The sequence below is a fragment of the Pan troglodytes genome, chromosome 17 (genome assembly GCF_028858775.2).
Source record: "Pan troglodytes isolate AG18354 chromosome 17, NHGRI_mPanTro3-v2.0_pri, whole genome shotgun sequence".
NCBI classification, from domain to species: domain Eukaryota; kingdom Metazoa; phylum Chordata; class Mammalia; order Primates; family Hominidae; genus Pan; species Pan troglodytes.
This window is the reverse complement of record NC_072415.2, coordinates 89,306,686-89,333,083: the sequence shown is the minus strand read 5'-3', so window position 1 is coordinate 89,333,083 and position 26,398 is coordinate 89,306,686. Positions and strand designations below refer to the sequence as shown.

General features: G+C 41.5%; 1 protein-coding gene across 24 annotated transcripts in view; it reads right to left on the bottom strand.

Annotated features, from left to right (window-relative positions):
• The window catches only part of ATP9B (ATPase phospholipid transporting 9B (putative)), a 318,298-nt gene that overhangs the window by 123,404 nt on the left and 168,496 nt on the right, over positions 1-26,398 (bottom strand). For all 24 annotated transcript variants that reach the window (XR_010152083.1, XR_010152079.1, XR_010152080.1 and 21 more), the window contains one exon: positions 12,027-12,187. Coding sequence is in view for 19 of the 24 variants with exons in the window: in XM_016933938.4 (XP_016789427.2) it covers positions 12,027-12,187 (161 nt within the window). In the remaining 5 variants the exon portion in view is untranslated. The remainder of the gene's footprint in view (positions 1-12,026; positions 12,188-26,398) is intronic.

Here is a 26,398-nt window from a genome sequence, read left to right as displayed (position 1 = left end):
TCTGACAAAGGTTTAATATCCAGCACCTAAACGGGACTTAAACAAATTTACAAGAAAAAAACTAACAACCCCACTAAAAAGTAGGCAAAGGACAAAAAGACACTTTTCAAAAGAAGACAAACATGCAGCCAACAATCATATGAAAAAAAGCTCAACATCGGGCCAGGCGTGGTGGCTCACGCTTGTAATCCCAGAACTTTGGGAGGCCGAGGCGGGCAGATCAGGAGGTCAGGAGTTTGAGACCAGCCCAACCAACATGGAATAAACCTAAATGCCCATCAATGACAGACTGGATAAAGAAAATGTGGTACATCTACATCATGGAATACTATATAGCCATAAAAAAGAATGAGATCATGTCCTTCGCAGGAACATGGATGGAACTGGAGGCCATTATCCTTAGCAAATTATCGCAGAAACAGAAAACCAAATACCACATGTCCTCACTTAAAACTGGGAGCTAAATGGTGAGAACACACTAAATGTGAGAACACACAGAAGAGAACAACGCACACTGGGGCCTGTCGGAGGCTGGAGGGTGGGAGGAGGGAGAGTATCAGCAAAAATAATTAATGAGTACTAGGCTTAATACCTGGGTGATGAAATAATCTGTACAACAAACCCCCATGACACAAGTCTGCCTATATCACAAACCTGCACATGAGGATAGACTTGTTCTATCAAACATCGAACTATTATAAAAGTCTGTTAACAAACACAGCTTGTTATTTGGCGAGAATACAAAAACAGTCCAAGGGAACAGAACAGGTAACCAAAACAGGCCCATGTGTATACAAATGCTTGGTACATGGCAGACGGGGCACTAGATCACTGGGAAAAGTCTTTTCTATAACTGGTGCTGAGACAATTGGTTTGCAGAAATATAGTATTTAAAAACTGTACTTCACACCATATATTAAAAAAACACACTTATAGTGGTCAAAGGAAAAACAGTTAAGCTTCTAGAAGATAACGTAAGAGGAGAGTTTCATCTCCTTGGAGTAGGGAAGGATTTTTTAAACAACATAAAAAGTGATAACCAACAACAAAAAAAAACTCATGTATTTGGCGTGTAAAATCAATAACTGTTTTTTCATAATTTCACCAATGGGTGAGTAAAAAGTCAAACTACAGATTGAGAAAGATATCAGCAAAACATAAGCCGAGAAAGCCTTGGCATCTAAAATATATAAATAACTGCAAGCTGCTCAGAACACCAGACAAAAGACTTAGAAAGTTCACAAAAGAGAAAATCTAAATAGCTAATATATATGTGCATAATTGTTTAGTCTCACTATCAATCTGGAAAATGATCATTAAAACTGCAATGAGAAGCCCACTTATATTAAGTGTTGCTGAGGATGTGAACTATTCTCCACACTGATGTTGGAATGGTAAATTGGTACAACCACGTTGAAAAACAGTTAAACATTATCTGGTAAATTTGGCAAATAACACAGCCAAGTAGTGCTGCTCTTAGATATGTTTTTTTTTCCTTTTCTTTTTTTTGAGACAGAGTCTTACACTGTCGCCTGGGCTGGAGTGCAGTGGTGCGATCTCGGCTCACTGCAACCTCCGCCTTCCGGGTTGACGCCATTCTCCTGCCTCAGCCTCCCGAGCAGCTGGGACTACAGGCGCCCGCTACCACACCCGGCTAATTTTCTGTATTTTTTAGTAGAGACGGGGTTTCACCGTGTTAGCCAGGATGGTCCCGATCTCCTGACCTCGTGATCCACCCGCCTCGGCCTCCCAAAGTGCTGGGATTACAGGCATGAGCCAACGCGCCCGGCCTGCTCTTAGATATCTTATACCAGGGTGCTAACGTGTGGAGTACACATCATGAAATGTTAATAGCAGCACTGCTGCTCACTGTAAAAAAACTGGAAGCAACCCAAACCCCAAAACAGCAGAAAGGATCACTGAATACACTGGAGTGTGCTCATGCAAGACAATGACAAGCTGCAAGAAACGAGAAGAAGACAACACAACGTCCTGTACACAGCCATGTAAAACAAAAGGAATAAGACAAAAAGAAAACATCCAGTATGATTTCAATTATAGAAACTAGCAAAACAGGAAAAACTAATTCACAGCTGACCCTCAAACAACACAGGTTTGAACTGTGCAAGTCCTCTCAGATATGGACTCTTTTTAGTAAGTCAAGTCAACCCTCCGTATCTGAGGGCTCTGCACCTGCAACCAAACATGCATCAAAACACAGTATTCCTGGGAGGCGAACCCCGCAGACATGGAGGGTCCACTTGTCCCACGGGTAGGTTTTGTAGGGCCCACTGTGGGACTTGGGTACGCATGCGTTCCGGTATCCATGGAGGGTGCTGGAACCAATCCCCCATGGGAACCAAGAGATGACTGCATATATTTATATATGCAATTTTTAGGTGGCAAACCTTTAGGAAAAGCAAGAAGTTAACCATAAAAGCAGCATTCCATAATGTATACATATACCAAAACATTACATTGTATCTCATAAATATATGTCTATTAAAAATGAAATAAAAATTGTAAAGCCCACACATTACAAAATAAAACAATGCTCAAAGGCTGCTGAAGTAGCTTGTGCAACAAGAAGTAATAACTTTTTTGATAGATTAAAATAAATTTGTTAACTATAATTTTTTTAAAGCCAAGACAGTGATTATTTCAAAAGAAATGAAATGCATTGTGCAAAAATATATTTTCTAAGCCAATATAAAAACTGGCACATAATTCATGCTATAACTAATAAGAGATTTATACAGAAAAAGTATAAAAGGAAACATCTTAAGCGTGTATGGCACCTTAACTCTGAAACTGGGTGAAGATACGGGTGCTAAGTGCTAGATGGTTTTTGCAGCCACGCTGGACCCTCAGGGTTCATGTATAGAATCCCTGGCATATGTACCACGTAAAGGGGATGGACTGTGGTATTACAAAAGCAGTATTAACCAGGTTTCCTGTCACAGCATCTCCACTGACCTTAAAATCTGGAAAACATGCTTCATCATAGAAATGTTTCAAATTGTTTCCCCAAATTCAGAACCCTGAATTTTCTGAGTTCAAATAAGTGAACCAGAAAAAGGGGTTCTTTAGCCAAAATTACTTCTAAACTATGGCCTTTTTCTATCAAATGACTTCTCTGTTCCCCAGCACTATTTCCACAATTAGAGGCAATAAGGTTTGTATATATAAAATAAAACTTTGTTTTATTTCAACTTTATATAAAACTTTATATAAACTTTAGATAAAACTAGTGATGAGAGTTCATGAATTAGCCATGCTCAGTAACTAAAAACTTAACATAAATTATAGAAAAGTATTTTTTTTCTAAAGAAAAATATATTTTAAAAAATTCTAAACAAACTTGAATGTTTAGGGAATGGTTTTTGGCTTTTGTTGAGGGCTAGGTTGTGGGGAGAGGAGGAGGAATTAAAGTTTCAGATAATTTTTACTTCTATGGAGAGAAAAAGCAAGGAAAGGGGAGGGAGGGAGGGAGGGGAGCAGGGTGTCCAGATGAAGACGCTGAGGACTGAGCTGCAGGGCCCAGAGGGTGCACGCCATTCATCCCTGCACCCTCACACACAGCAGCATGGGGCGTGTACTGAGCTGAATGGCCCATCACAACACCTCCCAAAAGCACATACTCGGATGGTGAGTAAATGAAGAACTGTTACACATTCCACCAAGTGTTCAGCTGGCAGAAGGCTGAGCTGCCTATTACAAAGTGGGAGCTTAGCAGGACAAGGAGACATCCTCCCACAACACTCGAGCAACAACAGGCAGAGAGGAAGCACTCCTGAGTATCGGGAAACTGAACTGTTTCTTACAAGCAAAACAGTAGCCATGGAGCACTGCAGCATCTCACCCTTCCTGACGCTACCTTGCCAAGAGCAGGGGATGATGCATTTTGTAAAAAATGACTCTATGTGGTGTACTGGTTTCTTAAAGATGCCATCACTAGATGTCTTAAAGCAACAGAATTTTATTTTCTCACCATCTGGAAGGTGCGGGCAGAGCTGTTTCCTCCTGGACTGGTCGGGAGTGGTGGGGTGGGGAGGGTGGAGGTGGGCTGCTCCGCCTGTCTCCAGCTCTGGGTCTGCTCACAGTCCTTGGCGTGCCCTGGCTCGTAGAGGAATCATTCCAGTTTCTGCCACTGTCTTCACCTCACCTTCTCCCTGGCGTATTCCCACTCCTTTGATTACAAGGACATTCACTGCAATGAGGGCCTACTCTAATTCACGATGGTCTCGTTTAGAGATCATTATCTTAATTATAACTGCAAAGACTCTTTTCTCAAGCAAGGTCCCACTCACAGATTTCATATGGGCACATGTTCTGGGGGCCATCACTGCATGCATGGGAGTCCACCCTCTAGCACTCGCAAATTTACATCGGTCCCAAATGCAGAATACATTTACCCCATCCCAATATCCCTAATGTCTCAGCCTATTATAGCATCAACATTAAGTCCAAAATTTCATCCAAACAGCATCTGCTCAAAGGCCCCAGATCTCATCATCTAAACCATCTAAATTTGGCATGGGTGAGACACTGGCCATGGTCCATGCTGGGACCTAAGTTCCTCTCCACCTGTGGACCTGTGAAACTAGAAAAGAAGCTATCTGCTCCCAAAATACAGTGGTGGGACAAGGATAAATAGGTATTTCCATTCCAAATGGGAGAAACTGGAAGGAATACAAGATCGCTGATCCCAAGCAAGTTTGAAATTCAGCAAGGCAAACTGTTAAGTTTCGAGAGCTGAGAATAATAGAAGAACTGTGTCTCAGTGCTCTGCCCTTAGGCCGGCAGCTCCATGGCCTCTGCACTGCTCATGCCAATTTTGACCTTGGGGTCATTCTTCCTCTTTCTGAAAGGGAGCACATGCTTGCAGCCAGTAGCTCTATCAAGCTGTTTCCTGCCTGTAAGATTCTGGGAGTCCAACATGCTTCTCTCATCTCATCCTGTCTCTGTTCCTTTAGGTCAAGCTGGTAGTTTCTGCTGATAAAACATGATGGGTCTCCTGTGCATATCCTGAGAGTCCACACTATCAGAAAACAGACTCCAACACAGATCCTTCTTGGATAACCCATCTCTATTCCTGGTTCCTGCAGTTGCTGAGTAGATCCTTTAGTCAGCCCCCGAAATGGTCTGGCTCTGTGTCCCCACCCGAATCTCATCTCGAATTGTACTCCCCGTGTGTAGAGGGAGACGGGTGACTGGCTCATGGGGGCGGTTTCCTCCATGCTGTTCTCGTGATAATGAGTGAGTTCTCATGCGTTCTGATGGTTTGATGAGTGTGGGATGGTTCCTCCTTCACATGCTCACACTTTCTCCTGCTGCCTTGTGAAGGTGACTTGTGAAGGTGACTACTTCCCCTTCCGCCATGATTGCAAGTTTCCTGAGGCCTCCTTAGCCATGCAGAACTGTGAGTCAATTCAACCTCCTTTGTTTATCAATTACCCAGTCTAGTATAGTATCTTCACAGCAGGGTGAGAACGGACTAACACCTGCCCCTAATCTATCTCTTCAAAGAGCAAAATGCCACCTGGACACACCCTTGGTGAATGCTTTCCAAACAGTGCATCTCCCAATATTAGCATTTTATGTGATCTGGATAGGCTCCAAATTTTCCAAATCATCAATACCTGAATATCAGATCTAGGTCTAAAGAAGTTGAAAACACTCTTTTCACCAAGCATTCTACCTGGAAAATGAGGTCTTACTAAAGATGTTTGGTAAATTAGCAAAAACCTGTAAAATGTCACAGAAAGCGTACCTAACCGAAAAGTAACCTGATAAAGCTCTTAAAAGTTTTCCTTCAGAAAAGTTCTCTCCTAAATCCAGGAGCAATGACTGCTGTGCCTGTGCTGCCTGACACTTTTGGTCTTCCATCTGGGGGTGTGCTGACTGCACAGAGCACTTGGGGTCCCTGGTCCATCTGCTCTGGAAGCTCACAGGCAAGCATCCCCACGCTCACTGGGTTGGAGGCCAGACCCTTGGTAAATGAGAGGAAACCCTGTCTCCTAAGCCACACAAACACCCTTCACCTTCAGTGCTTTCAGCAAAGCCACTGTATTTACAAGAGGTTCTTCAGTGTTCTCAGAAGGAACACCTTTATCACTCTGTCAAACAACATTCTGCCTCTAGCACCCACATATGCCTCATGTGGGAGTAAAAACACTCTGACCCAGCACTGATAAGACAGTTTTTGCATTATCAACTACAATGGTATATAGCATTTCAAAGCATACGGACGAAAGAGTTAATAAAGAGGGAAGTAACTGCAAGTCCCTGACCTCAGAGAACTTTAAATGAATACAGAGTTCTGATCATCAGTTTTCCTTTTCTTATGAGAGATGCACAGGATTTAGGGAACATATATGAATTTTAGAATTACAAAAGTCAACGTTAAATACTATAATATTTTCCTCTGAAATTTACAATGTAAATTGTATCAAGTAGCTCAAAATATTTTACTTCATACAGAGGAATTTTTATAAAACAGCTTAACTTTCTTAAATTTGAAAAGCCTTTTAAGAGTGTTAGGACAACAGATTTGTATACTGTGCAAAACCAAAACATATTTTAGAAGTCTTACCCTTTATTCAATCCAAAAGCATATTTGGCAAATACTAGAATGTATCATTATTCATATTTTACGGGAAAATTTGCAAAAGGAAAACAAACTTTGCTTTAATCAAATGTGAACTTTAATTTCCCAAATCAGTGTCCTGTGCTTTTGACATCAACGGTTCTCACCCCTGCGTGCACCCTGTGTAACTGCATCCTGAGTGAGAGAAACATGGTAGAGCCTTGTGTTGAAGTGGGTGTGAGATGTTCTGGAGCTAAACAGAGGGGAAGTGACAGTTCTGCTTTGTAAGTCTCTCCAAGCATGACTGAACATGCTAAACATAAAACAGCTGACTGAAAAACTAGAGCAAGAGAGACCTGCAGAAAGCCGGCTATCATCCTCATTTTCTAAGCAGACACTAGAAAAGGATACACAGACTTCACCTGGGGTGTGGGTGTTGTATGTAGATATAAATATGCATAGTCATATTTGTAAGTCTGTATAAACACATTGGAAAGGTTTGACAGAATTTAAGTGGAGACAGCAGGATTACAGATAATACTTATCTTCTTCTCTTATTATTATTATTTTTTCTTTCGAGACAGACTCTTGCTCTGCTGCTCAGGCTGGAGTGCAGTGGCGTGATCTTGGCTCACTGCAGCCTCAACCTCCTGGGCTAAAGCAATCCTCCTGCCTCAGCCTCCCAACTAGCTAGGACTACAGGCGCATGCCACCATGCTTGGTTAATTTTTGTTTTTGTTTTTTGGAGAGACCAGGTTTCACCATGTTGCCCATGCTGGTCTCTAACTCCTGGACTCAAGCTATCAGCCTGCCCTATTTTCTATTTTGTTTTACTATAAATACATACAATTACTGAGGTATGAAAACAAAAATTAGTTTTAGTTAAAAAATGCTTATTACGTAAACTAATTTTCATAACTATAATTAATTTTTCTTGGCAACTGGATAAAGGTAAAAGGTCAAATCTTTCTATATTATTTTACTAAAGAAAGAAGTGGTTGGAGATAGTCCATATAAATAAAATATTTCACTAAAATGTAATAAAAGTCTCAATACTCTTCAATGCTGTCAGTTAAAGACAGAGGTGCCCTAGATACAAAAGGAAGCAAAGCTCTCATTAGGCCTTTTACGTGGTGAAAGAGAAGCAGTCTCGAAAGGAACATCATGTGACATTCTAGAACTGAAAGAAATCAACTGACATTAAGAAGAATCCAACTAATGAAAGCAAAGAAGAAAAAGGAATTCCTAGAAAAAGATGTGTTTGCTGGACAGAGACGGGAGCAGGCGCCCTGTGCTGGAGGCTGGGGAGGCTGAGCTGGAGTGCACTTGTGCCAGCCACAGGCCGTCTCTGCTGTGCTGGGACAATGTGCTTTCTCTGCCAAGACATTTTCCCCAGGTCTTCCACGGTGGCCTCACCATGCAGGCTGCCGCTTAATAAACACCAGGCCAGGGAAGCCCCACATTGCTCTGAAGCCCTGCAAGGTTCTCTCTGTTCCAGTGCCCGGTTTGACTTTACTAACAGTGTTTACCACTATGTAACTGTTTCGTTTAAATGCTTATGCCTATCCCCTCCAATTAAGAAGAGGCCAAGGGCACTGGATGGCCTGCCCATTTGCTCTGTGTCAGCAGGGGCCGGTGCATCAGCTTTGACTATTTACTGACCACAACACTTACCTTGCTGCCTTGTATTGTTTCTTTGTTTTTTTGAGACAGAGTTTTGTTCTTTTGCCTGCCCAGGCTGGAGTGCAGTGGCACGGTCTCAGCTCACTGCAACCTCTGCCTCCTGGGTTCAAGTGATTCTCCTGCCTCAGCCTCTCAAGTAGGTGGGATTACAGGTGTGTGCCACCATGCCCCGCTAATTTTTGTAGAGACGGGGTTCCATCATGATGGCCAGGCTAGTCCCAAACTCCTGACCTCAGGTGATCCACCTGCCTCAGCCTCCGAAAGTACTGGGATTACAGGCGTGAGCCACTGCGCCCGGCCAAAATAAAAAGCAATAGGATTGAATGTGAATAATACGCACTGTATTTTCCAAGTCTTACTTCAAACATAATCATTAAGGTTATTCTTCTGTAAATGAAATTTACCCTGCTAAAAGCCCTTATCCTTTTTGAAAAAAGACTGATCAAGAATATGTAGGATGATTCGCTAGAAGCACCCTTTGACTACTGCAGTAATGCCAAGAAGGCTGCGGCCCGGAGGTCTAGCGCAAACACTGAGTATAAACCAAACAGGACAGCAAAATGAAAGCAAATGTCGACTAAATAAAGCATGTAAGTGGATGGGAGAGGGAAGATGAGCTGACTTAAAATATTTTAAGGTCTTAGCATTGATTGAGAGGAGAGTAAAGATAAAGCTTAATTTTAAACTTTACTAAATATTATATATTAAATATGTAAAATTTCTAAGGAAACCACAATAATAGAAATATAGGGTATCACTTCAAGTTAAAAGAAAAAATGGACTTTAAAAAACTCCAAAGATTGCAAGAAAGAAAAGAAAAATAAATATAGAAGTAAAACACACAGCAAAAACAAGGTGACATAAATTAATGCAAATAAAGTATTAATCACAGTAAGTGTAAAGATGGTAGCATGGGATTTAAGAAACCACCACTACCACCTAGCTAATGCTGTTTATAAGAGATTTTCATTCACCAGAATAATAAGAGCTATTCTAAACCTATAGGCAACTAATAACATAGCCTCACTATATATATATATAAAGCTAGAATTCACAAAATGGCATGGGAAAATAGACAAATTCATTATTATGGTGACAGATTTGCACACTCTCAGTAACTAAAAAGTTAAGGAGTTTTTTAAAAAAAAAGACAGTAAAGCACATACATGATATTAAAAATTAAAGATCAATCTAATGGATATTTATAGAATAACTTCATGTAAAAAAAATATATTTTTAAAGCACACATGGAATATTTATAAAATGACCATGTACCAATCCACAAAGCAAGTGGTAACGAAAACAACATGCTATGAGGCTCTGGAAGCAACTTGCAGGAGAAGAATCCCAAACACGTTCTGTGTCATGAAGCTCTGATAAAAATGAATGCATAACCTAATATAACCCAAAAAGCAGTATCTCAGAAGTGTCTATCAACGTATTTTGGGAGTTGGAATACATTTGCTCCATAGGAGAAAAATATACCACCCTTGAGACAGGTTCTCAAGCTGGCACAAACATGCATATGTGCCCCTCTATGTGCCTTACGTGGAGCTACTAAGAACCAGAGACTTGACTCCCATTCGTCAGAAGGTCTTTGAGTGAGCAAGGCTGCAGTGTCAGGAGGGGCTCACTGCAGCTCTAGGAGCAGAAGCAGCTCCTCCATCTGAGTCAGTCACTGCAGCCTGCTTTGCCTGAGACAGGCATTCCAGCTGGCAGAAACTAAGAAAAGCAGGAGAAATGTCTTATCTCCTCCTTCACTTGATGGCTAACCTATCTTCTCACACGACACTGGACAATACAACAATGGAGATTAGGGCTCATTCATGTGTATGGAGACAAATGAGACTCTTGGGGAGTGGGTGGCATCAAATGGAGGAAGCTGGTGGAGAGAAGATGCAATGTGTGAAGGGCCTGGGATCAAAGTGAGTACTCAGGCTGAACAACAAATGAGAACTACCTGAAGGACCATCACATCTGAAGAAGTAAATTCTGGCATGACAGTCAGATAAAAAAGGCAGGTTACTTTCTGGTTATACTTTGTTTATTGCCACTTAGCCAGTGGGTGGGGGGTATTTTGAGGACAGATTGTGTCTCCAGAGTCCACCTGTGGCACTCAATACATGCCGGCACAAGAACTGTGACAATCTGCGCTTGGGTCCTCTGAGCAGGATGGGGCCTTTGTAATGGGTCCATTCAACAAATACTTACAGAGGCCCTACCACATCCCAAGCGTGCTACGTTCTAGGTCCTAACTAGGACACAACAACAAACGGGACATACAAGGCCTCTATTCTCACAGGGCTTAGTGAGAAGAGAGAAACAGGCAACAAACAAGATGAATGTCATAGAGATCTACACAGAATTCAATAGGCTGCTATGATAGCAAGTGGCTGGCTGCTTCTTGGTCTGTACTGAGCAGACAAATGCAGCCTCTCTGAGGAAAGGTATTTAGGGTAAGAGCCGAGTGACAAGACAAGCCCAGCCATGGAATGATGAGGTAGAGGAGCACTGAAGCAGAGGACACAGCTAGGGTGGGAAGCAGCTGGCACACGGGGATAGCTGCAGTGTGGTGGGAGAGGAGAGGGGGGAAGCTGGGCCTTATTAGGTTTAATCCACAAGCCAGGCTGGAACAGCCATCTCTGCAGTCAGCTTTACGGAGTGCAGAAAGTCTATGTCAGCAGCAAGTTACACAGCCGCAATGAGAAGTTGCTATTTGCTGCGTGCTCTCTGCACAGGCCTGGCCACCCGTGAACCAGCAACACCATGGAAGGCAGCATCAACAGGAATCTGTACTGTGACGGGCAGAAAGGAGGCTGATTTCCTACCTCTCGAACAGACTGCGTGAGAGCAACTGGATTCATTCCTGGTGACTGCCTGTGAGGGCAGTGCAGTGTGTACACATCCCAAGAACAGATTATAGCTCTGACTTTATGACGTAAGTAAATGGAAGAGACATCACCTTTTAGAGCAAATTTTGGAGAAAGCTGGTTTAGAAATAGAGATATCTTTCTTTTCAAAGTGGCTACATCCTTGAGCCTAAGCATTCTATACCGTTTTAGTCCATTCTCTGTTACAAAAGGTAGATATTCTAGATTCATACTTTATCCATCATTAGGTTTCAGTTGCTCATTCCTATGAAAATTTTAAATCATATATATTAAGAATATCTTTCTTAAAATATTTTAGAAAATAGTTAAAAATGGATTTATGTTTATATGGTAAAATATTAGTCTTTACATTAAACAGGCATCTAATATGAACTATTTATATTCCAATCTGTAGTTATAATATAGGTTAACATTCTGAAATGATAGTCCCTACTAAAACACAGCCTTAATATTTTATCTAACTTGACAGATATTAGATATATTAAATAGAACTTTAAAATGCCAGTGATTCCACACAGATCAAAGGGCACTGGACATTTAAAAGTCTATCAGCAAAAAACAAAACTAATTTTGTGAAATTCTGGTTTATGTTTCATCAGGAAATATCTTCTGATTGTTGAAGAAGACACCATCAACACATTCACTATCGGGAAAGTACGGCACCTCTAGATCATTCTACTGGCACTGATGACGTCTCCCCCAACAACATTTCCACACAAGAATTCCTCAAGATTCCTCAGAACTTCTGGCTCCTACTTCTCTAGCTTTGTTTGGGTAATTTCTTTCATACTGAGAAAGATAAATTCAATAAAATCATACTCAATGAAACCAGACATTTGTTTTATTTTCATTTTTAAACTTACCTTATGGGAATGATGTAAGAAAAGAGGAGAAGGAACCGAAAAAGATTGCGGTACCATGGACCCACAAATCCTTGTAAGGTTACCATAACAATGGAAAGAGCAACTAAAGCCAAAAATAGCGCTTTCGTCAGCCGATTGAGTTCAAGGTCCAACAAACCAACCTGAAAGAAAAACACATAATACATGAACAAGCTAACCACAATGTCCCTAATATTATAAATCAGAATGCATAGTAGTGATGACATAAAAAAAAACTTTAAAATTTATTGGTATTAGCCTTTATTATAATGAAATATGAAAATTCAGGCAGAATTTCTAGAAATGAATCATGATCCCCAGAGCATTTCCAGAAAGGGTCTACTGACAAAACACGGGCCAGAGCACACAGCCGCAGTGAACTCAGACACGGCCTCTGGAGGGTGGCATGCTGGTCACCGGCTCAGGCAAAGTGAAACACAAGCCTAGAGAAGGGCACTGGAAGCTTGCTCGGCGCGCAGCAGGGGAACACAGAGTTCTGAGGGCCCAGCCCGGGAACAGAGACTTCTGAGGGCACGGGCGGGTCTTCCTTGCATGTGCTACGCCATGACCATGCCTCTGTTATCCGTGTGGGTGCCTCTGCACCTCCCCCATGAGGATTCTACTCAAGATGGAGAGTTCCCAAGAACAGGACAGTATGTATGTCTTTCCGATCTACCAGCAGTCTCTCTGAAAGAACTTGTCTTACAGCAAAAAAAAAAAAAAAAAAAAAAAAAGCAATAGTTAGCTAGCTTAAAATAAAATCTTTTTAATTTGCACAGATCCTACATTGTGTGTTCTCCCAGTAAGGCACGCTACACGCAAGTCCATTCTATGGATCGTTTACCAGCTGAGCAAACTGTGAGGGCAAATTATGTCAATAAGCATCAGTTCAGTTTTTTGGCTGCATTCTGTATAGGATCTTGGAAACAGAGAGAACTAGCAACCCAAGCAGCTCTCACTGCACAAGTTAAGAGAATACAGCTCTTCTGAAGCATGTAGCTTCAATTTCGAGCTCTAGCAATCGCTATGGACTGTTTCTCCTTGCTTGCTTTCAGCCCTGAAAGACCACAAGGCAGTCCAGTCAGTAGGGCTGGGGGATGAGAGGGAACTTGGCGCTGCAGGAAGGGTGGGAGAAGTGACACAGCACAGCAACTAAGATTCCTCGGGACTCTGGATTTAGGCTAATTTAGATGCTGGCCCTGCCACTTAGCGGCATAACCTTGGGCAAGCTGGGCTTTGGTTTTCTTATCTGTAAAATAGGGATTCTGGGATGTTTTCCTTACAGCCCCCAGGGGATGCGAAGAGGGAGCGCATGGCACAGTGGCCACGGTTCCTACTGGGCAGTACGCCTCCCATGTGTGCTGCTACTGCTCTTACTACACACTTGGATTGGAATCCACTTCCTCTGTTTACTAAATGTGTGACTTGAGGAACACCCTTAAACTCTGTTAGACCTCGTTTTCCTCATCTGTAAGTGGTGGTACCCACAGGGCAGAGGTGCCAGGGTGAGAGGCCACTGCCTTTGGCATCACTAGGTCAGGGAACAGCATGTACTTAACTTACCTACTTATTTCTGATCTATGTGACATTAACGGAAGACTAAATTCTATCAGGTTAGTTATCTATCTGCCATCTCAATTTCTCCTGAATCTGGAACAACTTTTGAAAAGGAGTACACAAAGAAAACATGACTGCAAAAAACCTGATTAAAAAAAATAAAGTTTGAGAATTACTGAGCTAATAAATAACTTGGTTTATTTTGTAGTGCCTTTTGAAAAATCTGCAACTTTGCCCAATAGAAAGCTAGCCTTTTCCCACAACTCATATATTTAGTTTATATCTGGTTTTGATTAATATTTTCCACAAACTCTCATGAGATCATCAGAACCTGCAGTTATCAAGCAAAAATAAAACTTTGTCAGAAAGTCCATTAAGTGCAGCTGCGAAGAAAACTCAACTAATTAAACAAATTTAAATGTCTACTACATTTTGTGCTAAACTCTAAGGTTATGAAAATGAGCTAACTATAAGATTTTACCTACAAGAAACAGCTAATCTAGTAGGAGAAATAAGATGAACACCAGTGATCTATGTTATAAAACAGAATCATAAAATAGTAAGTTTTCTTTTCTAACCAGGCTTGTTTTAAATCACTTCCTGTGGCCGAGAGTCAGCACTACCATCGGTTAATAAATACTTCATGGCCTTTCACAACAGTAGCGATGACAAGGACCCCAAAGCCATGGGACTGGTGTGCCGAGTGTGGGTTCCATGACCAACACAGACGGGATGCCGCATTCAGCGGGGTGGGGTGGCCCCTCCTGTGATCTGTCCTGCGCACACTGCCACAGGGCTCACTTGGCCACTTCACTGTGTAAGACTCCTGAGGACACTTCAAACACAAAGTGTCAGTTTTATATGAAATAGTGACTCGATTCTAATGTAACAATTAATGAGACACTTGGCCTGCCACAAAAACTCTTCTCCATGTTGCAATACAGCAACACAGACAGCAGCTCATTTTCAACAGAAACTCTTCAAAGACTGCACATTCCCAGCTCTATATTCTCCCAAGAAAGCACACTGCCCTCTAATTCACAGCAGCAGATCCCCTTCTAGCCAAGTAAAACGTCCACAGCAACATCTCGGAGCTCCAGCATGGGGCTTTCTCTTCTCTGGGTCAGCCACAGGACCAGTAACAGCGCCGCTCCCCCAGATCACAAATGGTCGGAAAGGGAGCGGTACTCAACCAGTTCTGAAGTTCCCAACGCTGCTGTGGGTATGGGCTGTGCCTTCCCTTGAGAATGGGGCAGCTGAAGACCACAGCGGCTGATTTATCAGCTCTATTTAAAAAGCAGCACAACCAGGACAAATATCGTGCAATTTCCGCTACTTCGACTACTACATAGTTTATGCTTGAATTATTGAGAAAAATAGGTTTTTGGATTAAAATGAAGAAAAATTAAGCCAGGGAAGTAGAGCATGTTTCAAAGCCCAGATCCTTTTGCTGTGACAAAGGCGGTCTAAGTTTCAGGCCTCACTGAGGATCAGATGAAGTCATTATTCATTCACTCAGGGAAAAAAGACTCAATTACCTCAACCTAAAGATGCTATCAATGAATGCAAAGTGCATATTTTACTCTATTCATCCAAATCCCATTAAAAAGTGAAAGGAATGATTTAATCTGGCCTTCCAGAGTTGGTCTTTTTTTGTAATAAAATAAAGAATCACTGTCTTGCAAAATGCATAACCACCACCTCACACTTTCCCCTGCAACATAGCAGTGAGGAACTGTAAAAGCCAGGACAAAAACACTCAGAAATGAATACAAAGTTTCCTTTCAAAAAATGCCACGTATTGGATGGAAACATTCAAAGCCGCCCACTGCACACCGATATGCAGATCATCAAAGCATTATCACCTTTCTCATTGATGAAGACAGATGTGGTCAGATGCTTGACTAGTGAATGTAAAATCACTCTGAAGCCAAGTATATGTTGTCTTCTCCCACCCCCTTTAAACTTAAGAGCAATAAAACATTTAGTGGAATAAAATATAACTTTTCAAGGATGGGCTGTGCCTTGCAGGTGGCATTTTCTGAACTATGACTGTTGTTCCTGGAATATAACTTGTAACCAAACTACAGCATATAGTGTAAAGCTTGTAGGTTGCTTTTATTTTATTTTATTTTTTCAATTCTAACAAAACAGAAGAAAAGACACATTTCAACACTTGCATTTTTTAAACCCACTTCAATGAATAATCTTTTAATATTAAATTTCTCTGAAACATGCTTTTCTTCAACTGATCTAAAATACAATCTGAACTCTTATAAACTATTTAAAATAAAAACCAGTTAACGTATAAAGTTACAGATTCTATAAAGAAGGTGGTCACTTCAGTTTTGATGTGGATCTCTTCCTTCTTTAAAAAATGTCTTCAATCCCTGGACAGACCAGATAACTTCTGCCATGACTGTAAACTTTTCACCCATAAAATATATTAATCACTTGAAGTAATTACGACTATTTAAGAAAAGGTAATGTAAATACACTTACAAGTTATTTTCAACATTCACTGTCATCTCCTATATTAGTAAAGCAAATTTTCTTCTACTTGTCATAATATTTGTTTTATTTGAAACAACTGCAATAACAAAATTAAATACGCTACTGCAAATTTTAATCTCCAAGGGAAAATTTGTGCATAATGTCTAAGACAACCACAATGATTCTGCAAAGGGGCTGTTCTAGGATAATGAACACAATAATTGCCTGTATAATCTAAAATGCTACTAATGGCAACGATCACAAATCCATTTAGCTCCTCTTTAATTTATGTACCAAGTTTTAAATAGCTAATGGCTCTCAGTAAAATAATGGTTTATACCAACAATAAAGGGTAAATACGGTATTCTCCTGCTTAATCAAGAAAAGATCAGGCTTTTTTTTTTTTTTAAATGAATGCTCGGACGAGTGAGAATCAGACCTTATCTCCATGACACAGCAACACTTCAAACCATCTCAAAATTAAAACTCACATCATACTACTAAGTTCCTAAGCAATCAATGTACACGGCAAATTGGAGCAGACGTCGAATGCTGTAAAGTCTCAGGCCCTATCCATGATTCAACAAAGTGCCCGTGCAACACTTATTGCTGATGATGTCACCCTGGGTGAACAGGATGTCGGCATCCAAACACTCTCACCCATCTTTTAAAACTCACGCGTACTTACCCCTTACAAAGAAGTAGTTTAGAATAGTAAAATGCAAAACTTCAAAGAGCCAATTTAAACTCTTGCAGAAAACTAAATTATTTTACTTTGTCCTGTAGTTTCCCTGTGAATATAGGACAATTTGAAAAGCCTCGACTCTGACACCCAATTCATTCATGCTACTCTGCACCAGCAGAGAAGAACAGCTTTGTACATGGCTGACTACGTACGGAAAAACACAACTGTTAACACTGCTTGTCTTTCATCAGCTGAACTATTTGTGGATCAGTTCTTCATTTCGAATTTGGACCCTGACTACAAAATTGATATAGGGCTATGCATTAACCTAACTGAAATTCCTATAAAAAGCATATTCTTTTAAGTATCTTTGAAACAAATAAGCCCTGTATTTTCCACTGCTAGTAGAATCTTAAGAGACAAGAAAAAAATAAGTAATTTTCAGACCTTCATTTGTGTTTCTGCATTTCAAATAAATGAAACTCATGCACTAAATCTAAGTACTAAATTTTAGAGCAACAACTTTTTCCATTACGAAGTTTAAATTAAAAGTATTAGTTTTTAAAAAGTGATGCTACATAGTCTTTTTCCTTCTGAAGTTTATTATTCTTTTTTGGATATGAACTACTAAGCCTTAAGTGTGTGTAGTACATGCAGGCTGACCGCACACTATAGATGTGGCTGAGCCATTATCGTTTATCGCCTCAGTGATCTGCGAAATAAGAAGGGTTTCTTTTGGCCATTATAGTCTGTTGGCTCAATAATCTGTGCTTTAAGAATTCCCTAAATAAGTATCAGCACAACAATTCTTAATGTTACAATTTATCACCTTAGTTCTTAAAAATCAAAACCTGTATTTATACAATAGACAATTTAAAGTCTATTCTGAAAGAATTATTTCATAACCTACATGTTTGCCTACCAAGAAATTTAACATTTTGCCTATTCTATACTCAGAATTTAAGCTTTTTCCCTTGCTTGCTATATAGTTATTATATAAAATGTTTTCCCTTGAACATTAACATAAAAAAGTACTATATTTTTTGTATAAATAAGAAAAGTATTAATGCAAGAATCAGCTACTAAACAGGGAAGCAAAACCACTTTTGAAACCAACATATGACACGTAATTAAGAGACAAGGGAGTTCAAAGTAAACCCTCACACCTAGTTTACACAAACTGGAGCTACCCAACTTTTGATGTTACAGACTATGCATATTGATTGTCACTCTGTCCGCCGACCTATATAAACATGTTTTTAAGGATAAAATTATTACTAAAATTTGCAAGCATATTACCTGCTAAGTTTGAAGGGGGCTTCATGAGTGCAGAATGAGGTTATTTTCTCAAACTGCTGGACTCCTAGATCGCTTGAGAAATGTCGATACTGGCTCTAGCATTTCCTAGGACACGTATCCACTCACCAGAATTTTTTATAATTGTCCATAATGTCAGAAAGTAGCATCATCTCTGAACACATGTATACACATACACACATCTCATGCTCGCCCTTACAAAACTCATGCTGACTGTCTACGTTCATACAGGACAACTGGATTCCATCTGTTAGTGTGTGGCAGCCTTTACTGATATATTAGAACCTTCGCAAAGTAAATCAATATATGAAAGGTCAGCACATGCAAAGCAACACAGTGGCTGGAAGGTAAGTAGTAAGTTAAAACTTTTATTTTTAGTATTATAAATTCTTTCAAATGTTCTCAACTTGTGATACATCAAAGCCATATTTAAAACAAAAATAAGCATGTGATAACATGCAAAATGATCCAGAAACTATCTGGAAATTTAATTTTTGCTCTACGTATAGAAATTACGTTAAAAATCCAGCACTGAATATTAAGATAAGCCTATCCATTTTCTAATGTACATCATTCCTAATCTTATTTTACAATCACCACATTGTTTAACTGAAAATCAGGAGGAGGAGGAGGCTGAAGTGTAGGAGTCACTCCACTGCCGATCACCGCTGCGGTGCTCACGTCTGTCTCAGAGTCATCTGTCTCCGAGTCGTACTCACACCTCCCATAGGCGGCTGGGAGGGGAAGCCAGGGAGCGCGGGGAGTGCGGGGCGCGGCCAGCAGGGGGAGCGCGAGGCCGGCGCGCGTCCTGATCCCTGCAGTCCCGCTCTCTGGAAAGCGCCAGCCATTTCTAACCCAACCAGTCCAGCACATCACATACACTCACTCATTTATTTATTTCTGACAAAAAGCGTTACCCTAAATTTATGTTTTGTCACGCAGAATGCTGGCCAGAATCTACATACTTGAACATCCTGGATTATGGGGGGTAGGAAGGGGGCCCTGAATAAAAATCTGGCATCTCATAAGATGCCCTAATTTCAAGACAGGACCTCGGAAATGCTGTGCACAGTCAGTAGGGCGGTGCCCTCCTCAGTCAGTAGGGCGGTGCCCTCCTCAGTCAGTAGGGCGGTGCCCTCCTCAGAGTCAGTAGGGCGGTGCCCTCCTCACAGTCAGTAGGGCGGTGCCCTCCTCACAGTCAGTAGGGCGGTGCCCTCCGCACAGTCAGTAGGGCGGTGCCCTCCTCAGTCAGTAGGGCGGTGCCCTCCGCACAGTCAGTAGGGCGGTGCCCTCCTCACAGTCAGTAGGGCGGTGCCCTCCTCAGTCAGTAGGGCGGTGCCCTCCGCACAGTCAGTAGGGCGGTGCCCTCCTCAGTCAGTAGGGCGGTGCCCTCCTCACAGTCAGTAGGGCGGTGCCCTCCTCAGTCAGTAGGGCGGTGCCCTCCGCACAGTCAGTAGGGCGGTGCCCTCCTCAGTCAGTAGGGCGGTGCCCTCCTCAGTCAGTAAGGCGGTGCCCTCCTCACAGTCAGTAGGGCGGTGCCCTCCTCAGTCAGTAGGGCGGTGCCCTCCGCACAGTCAGTAGGGCGGTGCCCTCCTCAGTCAGTAGGGCGGTGCCCTCCTCACAGTCAGTAGGGCGGTGCCCTCCTCAGTCAGTAGGGCGGTGCCCTCCGCACAGTCAGTAGGGTGGTGCCCTCCTCAGTCAGTAGGTTGGTGCCCTCCTAAGGTTTCAGAGCTAAAAACTAAGTTGATAACATTGTAACAACAGCTTCCTTAATGATTTCAAGATCCTGAACATATTTACTGTTTTTTTTGTCTTAATGTAGGAAGGCATCAATTTTAAATGGTTTTGCCAAGACCAGCCACCAATTTAAAATAATTCCTTCAATAACGTAAGCTACCCACTAACACCAGAAACCTCAACATGCAACATCATTCATAGAAGTGGCATTTGGTTTTCAGTCTAATACACAGTTTATTTGGGTAATTTTATATTTATTTTAACAAATATTTTACAAAGAGCATGAACCTATTCTCTAACCCTTACTATCTAAACACACAATACCCAGGACTTTAGGGGGGTTATAAAGCTCTCATTGTATTTTACAGACAAGCCAGCAAGCTCTGCAGGAACTCCAAGAAGAGCAGATCCTGACAGTGGGGGGTGGGAGGTCACTGGACCTCAGGGTCCCTAGGAGCCCAGGAGTTCTGACTGCTTGATGCTTCTTTACAAGGCACACACTCAAATACTTCTTGCCCCAAAGCATATAAAAAATAGATTCCATTCTAATAATAACTCTAAGTGGTACTGATATTGTAAAAGAAGGTCTCTTACTAGGAGTCATAAAACTTTAAGAGACATGGTAAGAAAGGGAAGACCATGGCTTTCTTTAAAATGATTTAAAATACAGAGCACGCATCTCCTTTCATTTTCTCAGTCTGTTTCTAATAGTACACACTGAAGAGACTATGCTCCTTACAAATCTTTCTTCTGGGAGGTATCTGCCTTTTTATTTTACCCTGAATGTAGCAAGTCTTTATTTTAAATATCTCAGGGTAGGGTAGAAACACTCTTAAAATATACTTTTAAATATTCATTACAGTATAATTTACAAAATATGTTGCTGAACAAAAAATCTTGTGTAGTACTAAAATGTCATCAGATTCTATTAAAAACTCATGAAGAAAATTACTAAATATGTGGTCAGGGCTTCTAATGTCACAGTATTCCAAAATTCCCAAGCACAAGGTCTGTCTTTCCTTCAAAGAGCTTTGAACTCTTTTCAAGGAGCTTAAAAAAAAATTAGTTGATGCGTTTCTAGTGTTCAGAATGTGAGATATTGAAGAAATTATTCCAGTAAGTACCTTGGAAATGTTGGGCCATAGATGGTGGGAAAAGGCTGGGATTCAGAAGAGAAAAATAGATGGGACCATTCCTTTCCACAAGCAAAGTGAGTCCTTGCAAATATAGGTGCACAGGAGGGCAGGGGGGTGGCCCAGCAGACAGGCACCAGCCTAGCCCTCCTTCCATGGAGCCTGCCTGGAACATGGCCATGAAAACTGTGTTTTTAAAGAAACTGCGGAGAACAGAGGGGGCGGGGGGGGGGGGGGGGAGGGTTGTGGGGAGACTACTTTCCACCTGCTTATTTCTCTTATAAAATTTTAGAAAAGAGAATGGTTAAATGATTATTAGTAAACAAGATCACTAATTTTATAATTAAAACTTTAATTTCCAACCTAGATTATCTTTATTAAGAGGTAATGATACAGATTAGTTTCTACAGTAAAGTGAGAAATTTCTTCAGTAATTAATTTCAAAATGTTGGCATCCGAATTCTTGCTTTGGCATGCCAACAAGTATAACATATTTAATGGTTTGTGCAAGGGAATTTACTAAACAGTATCAGTGAAAAATATTTTTATGTAAGATTCCAGAAAGTCTGGTTTCATTAAGGCCACTTGAAATACTAAACATAGCATTTGAAGTTGCTAATTGTTCTTCTAACAGTATCTTAGAAACCACCACAAAATGACAATGATCAGGAAAATTCCTTAATGCTTAAGTGCTCAACTGTGGTCCAGCTGACTTCAGCATGTTTCCACCACCTTGATAACCTACATACAGGTGTATCAGAATCAGCACAGAAGACATGTTACAGGACCTAGTCAAGGACACAAGGCTGTCACTGTCAAGTAACATGTCACACTCTCCTTCTGTGTTTCTTGGCTTATTGTGTAAATATGTGGGGATTTATAAGCCACTGGAAGATCTCCATCCCATTCTCCAGATATCTGGCACCTACCACTATGTAAAACTACTCAACACTATTTTTAAATCAAGAGCCATTAGCTGTCTTGACAAGACGTATGACTAAAATATTTGCTGATCAGAACTACAATCAGTATTCTATTTCATTCCCCTTGCAATTAAATGCATATTCACCTATTTATAATTATATTAAAAACATGAGGATATATAAAATGCTGACCAATGTCTGAAACACCTCAGAATTACTATCATCGTGAACAAAGTCACTAGGTTCTGTACATTTTCTGTTCCGCCCACACATCTGCTTAACTAGCTATTAACCAGAAGCTAATAATAGGTAAATGTTTTAATTTTTAAGGCAGAATAGCAGAATTGCAGACATAGAATAGCAAAGAAAGAGAAAGAAGAATGAAGGATAGTTATAGCAGTCTAATAGCTAACTTTGAATTACATCGTTTTCAGAAATCCATGGTTGTTAGGATTTGTATTCTTTTGTAAGGAAAATGAACTTTGGCAGATTTGCTGAGAATTTTAAATGATAAAGGTAATATGGTTAAATAAACTTTTCATCTTGCATAATCACCCTTTATTATTAAAACTGTCTAAGAGGTTTATTACTGGTATCTTGGCAAAATGCAACATTATTTTAAACCATCTAAAATTTTTGTGTTACTTTATGTCTTCAGAGACACTTTATGAGCCATTTCATACTTAATGGCTTGTAAGCAATCCCAAGAGTTGAGAATTGTGTGAAAAGTTGCTCAGATTGACAGATAAAGTAAAAAGGTCTGTATTAATTTCCAAATAAAGAAATGCATGGCGTGGTATCACACGATGATTATACTCCAAAGTACCAATTAGAACGCATCAGAAACTAGAGCAAGTTGACACTCTACAATAAAGCAAATAATTTCCAGTTGGAGGGGCAGAAAATGTTAATATGCAATGTTCAAGACTACAAGAATCTTTGTAAAAGGAAGTAGCTAATAAGGTTTAATGATGCATGTCAGGAAGCCACAGTATGTAGGGAAACACAGCTGGCTTCATTTTGTAAACTATTTGATATACACATCTTTCTCGTTTGCGGTTATCAGCTGTGCAGTGCCACGGGGGACAGTTTAGACTTCAAATCAGGATATTCTTCTTGTTCTCTAAATTACAAGTAAAATACATTAATATAATATGGTGCTATAGGCTAGTGCCCTGACTATGGCTTATCAGTTTACGAAAGAGGATTAAAGAAGTCTTCTGTAAAATGTTGTGGAAACAATCTTGCCAGCCTAAACAGGCTACTAAGAATGAGAACCATTAAAACAAATCATAAAACAGACAAAACGCTTGGATTTAGCTAATTAATAACCCTCGCAAAATGGTCACCATTTTTCATACCTCAGGCATTAAAATAAAAACTGGCTGAAAATGCTCCTGCATGAGACCACAGGCCTACGGCGGTGCTCCCTCTCCTGCACACACAGGTGGGCCCAAGGAGGGGCCCGCTCTAAAGGCAGCAGCATCCCAGTGCTGAGGGACTCCAAAGTGCAGGTGACAGCAATTAGCAGCAGATGACAGCAGCCCTTGAATCTGTGCCAGATGGCAGCGAAGGGTCACTGGGAGCCATCAACCTTCCACAAGGAAGCCCTTGTGTTTGGCGACTATCAAACGCTAAAGCTCTTAGAAACAAACTAATTATTCAGCCAGCAGAAGACAACTGCTAGGTCACAACACTAATATCAGAATACCGTTAAAGCACTTAGAGTGCACTTATTCTAAATGTAATTACACATATTAGCTGTTAAAAACAGGCATGCTGCATAATGACGAAAAGGTTGCCCTAAACTCAAGGAGCTAAAATTCTAGTAATTAGTGAATTGTCTTGTGGCAAAATACAGTCAACAGGTTCTAACTTTGGATGAATGCTGCTTGTAGTCAGAGCTAGAAACAGCCACTTTCTAAGTGAGACTCTGTATGGAACCTGATCAGCACCCTGGCTGACGACGGAGGCCAGAGGAACCACAGAGAAAGAACGACATCTCTCAAGACAGACGACAGAGAAGCTGTGGGTCCTCGCACTACGGGGGATCTAAGAAAAGCCTGGAAATCTCAGCGTCGTTTGTCAAGACTTCCTGCTCAAATGTTAAGTATCACCCTAGGTAGCGAGGCCGTAACAGAGGAGGGGCAGCAAGAGAACGGCAAGGCTGTGGAATTCTCACACGGGACAAACCCATCTGTCCATGTTCTACACAGAGAAAAAAAACGCAGTCAAAATGCTTGAGACAACCAAAAAAATCAATGCATAACTGATTTACCTTGATGAGACTAATTCCACACTAATAACTAATACATAAAACAGCTTAAGTTTTGGTTTAAATTTATTAACAAATTATAAGTGATTCATTTTTTCCACCCTCATGACCACAAGCAGCTTACAACCCAATAGCCCTTTACAATTAACAAGTGCTGCTGTGTAATGTCTGTTATTCAGCCTTCCTAACTCTGCCAGGTCTTACTGTGTCTATTCCACTTCTAAGGAGGTTAGGAGTTTGGTCAAGAGCACACAGCTCATGGCAGCTTGGAGACCGAGCAGCTCCCCGTCCCCAACTTCAGTTCTGCATCCTTGGCCCGACACTGCCAAATGCCAAGGTTCCCAGGGCCCACTAGTATGCTTTAGAAGTGACATTATTTTCATTCTCATAACTGGATGTCTCTGGTTGAACCTTGTTTTTCTGTTGTTTTTTGAGGCGGAGTTTCGCTCTTGTTGCCCAGGTTGCAGTAAAATGGCACGATCTCGGCTTCACCGCAACCTCCACCTCCCAGGTTCAAGTGATTCTCCTGCCTCAGCCTCCGGAGTAGCTGGGATTACAGGCATGCACCACCACGCCCAGCTAATTTTGTATTTTTAGTAGAGACGGGGTTTGTCCATGTTGGTCAGACTGGTCTCGAACTCCTGCCCTTAGGTGATCCGCCTGCCTCAGCCTCCCAAAGTGCTGGCATTACAGGCGTGAGCCTCTGTGTCCGGCCAGAACTTTCCATTAACTACTCAAACTTCCATTAGGCTCATGAAATAAAAACAGGTTGAATTTTCTTTATCAAAATGTTTCTCTTTTACTATTTTTATTTGGATGTGGTAAAGCTCATGAAATAAAACAGGCTGAATTTTCTCTTTAAAATATTTTTCTTCTACCATTTTCATTTGGATGTGATAAAACTTCCTGCTCAACTGGTATCAATTACTGCCCTTCGAGAAAAGGAGGCGAGACTACATGAAATAATTTAATGTTGTAATCCAAATGACCTACCAAGGCAGTAGGCCCTTAACAGAGGGGAATATTGAGTCCAGCAAAGTCACTGAGGACAGTGCCCTCACCTCACTTCGCCGGCTTCTACTGGAGCTTTCTAGCTGGAGGGCTCTCCTCCTGTGCTACCAAAGTGGGCTGCGCTGAGAACACTCTGGAGGGTTCCAGAGAGCGCAGGCAGGCTTGGGACTGGAGCTCTAGGAAGAGACCACGGGTGTGGGGCCCCTGAGGCGTGGTGATCTGCTGCTGGTCACCGCTGATGGGGACGCAGGCAGAGCAAGCCTCTCCGCTCATCCTTTGGGAACGCTTAGCCCTCAGGAACCACGCTCTCCCAGCCACATTCAGATGCCTCTTCAGTAACGCCTCCGTGTAATAATTAACTGATGATCAACCGCCCTCACAAAACAATGCTCTTGAGAAAACGGCAAGGTGAGAAAACACATTACTCCTAAAGGACTATCATGTAACTTACATGAAAGAAATTTACATGATAAAAGAAACTGCAGTCAAGTGCCTGAAATAAGCCCTGGTCCTCAGCTACCTCTTGCACAATGATGCATGCAGGGAAGCTGATTTTTCTTCCATTTCTTTTTACAAGCAGCATGGCACAATGCTAGACAATGGCGGCACAATGACTCCAGGTTGAAGGAAAGCATCCTCTGAAGACAATTTTAAGTGCCGTGACACCATCGTCCTACGTCCCTGTCCCTGCCACAGCAGACTTGGCTGGCGGTGCTCATACCACAACCCACTCTGGGGCTTGGTTTTATGAGGATGGTTTGTGTACCTCCATGGGTGGGCTCACAGTGTCTGCAAGAAACACCATCATTTAATTTGGTTTGTTGTAAATTCCCAACCTCTCTGTTTTGGTTTCAAGATGCAGCACTTGTCATGAATTGTGGAGCGGTGGAAATAAGAGGGCTGAAGGGGCACACGCGGTGGTCCACAGTCCACAGTCCACCAGGGCCAGGCCCTGTCTCGCCCCAGACACCTTGTGCATGCTTTCTGCAGCTCTTTCACACCATCCCACCTTGGATCTGGGCACATCTGTTCTCTGCCTGAGACGCCGTCCTTCCTTCCCAGTTGACCCCATTGTTTTGATGACTGGGGGTTGGGGCTCAGTGGCTGGAGGCTCTCCTTGAGCCTGCCTACCTGAGGCATGAAGCAGAGAAACAGTAACTGCTAATTTCAGTGCCAGTTGTGACCGTCTTCTCGTTCTTACTGACGTGATAAAAATATACCTA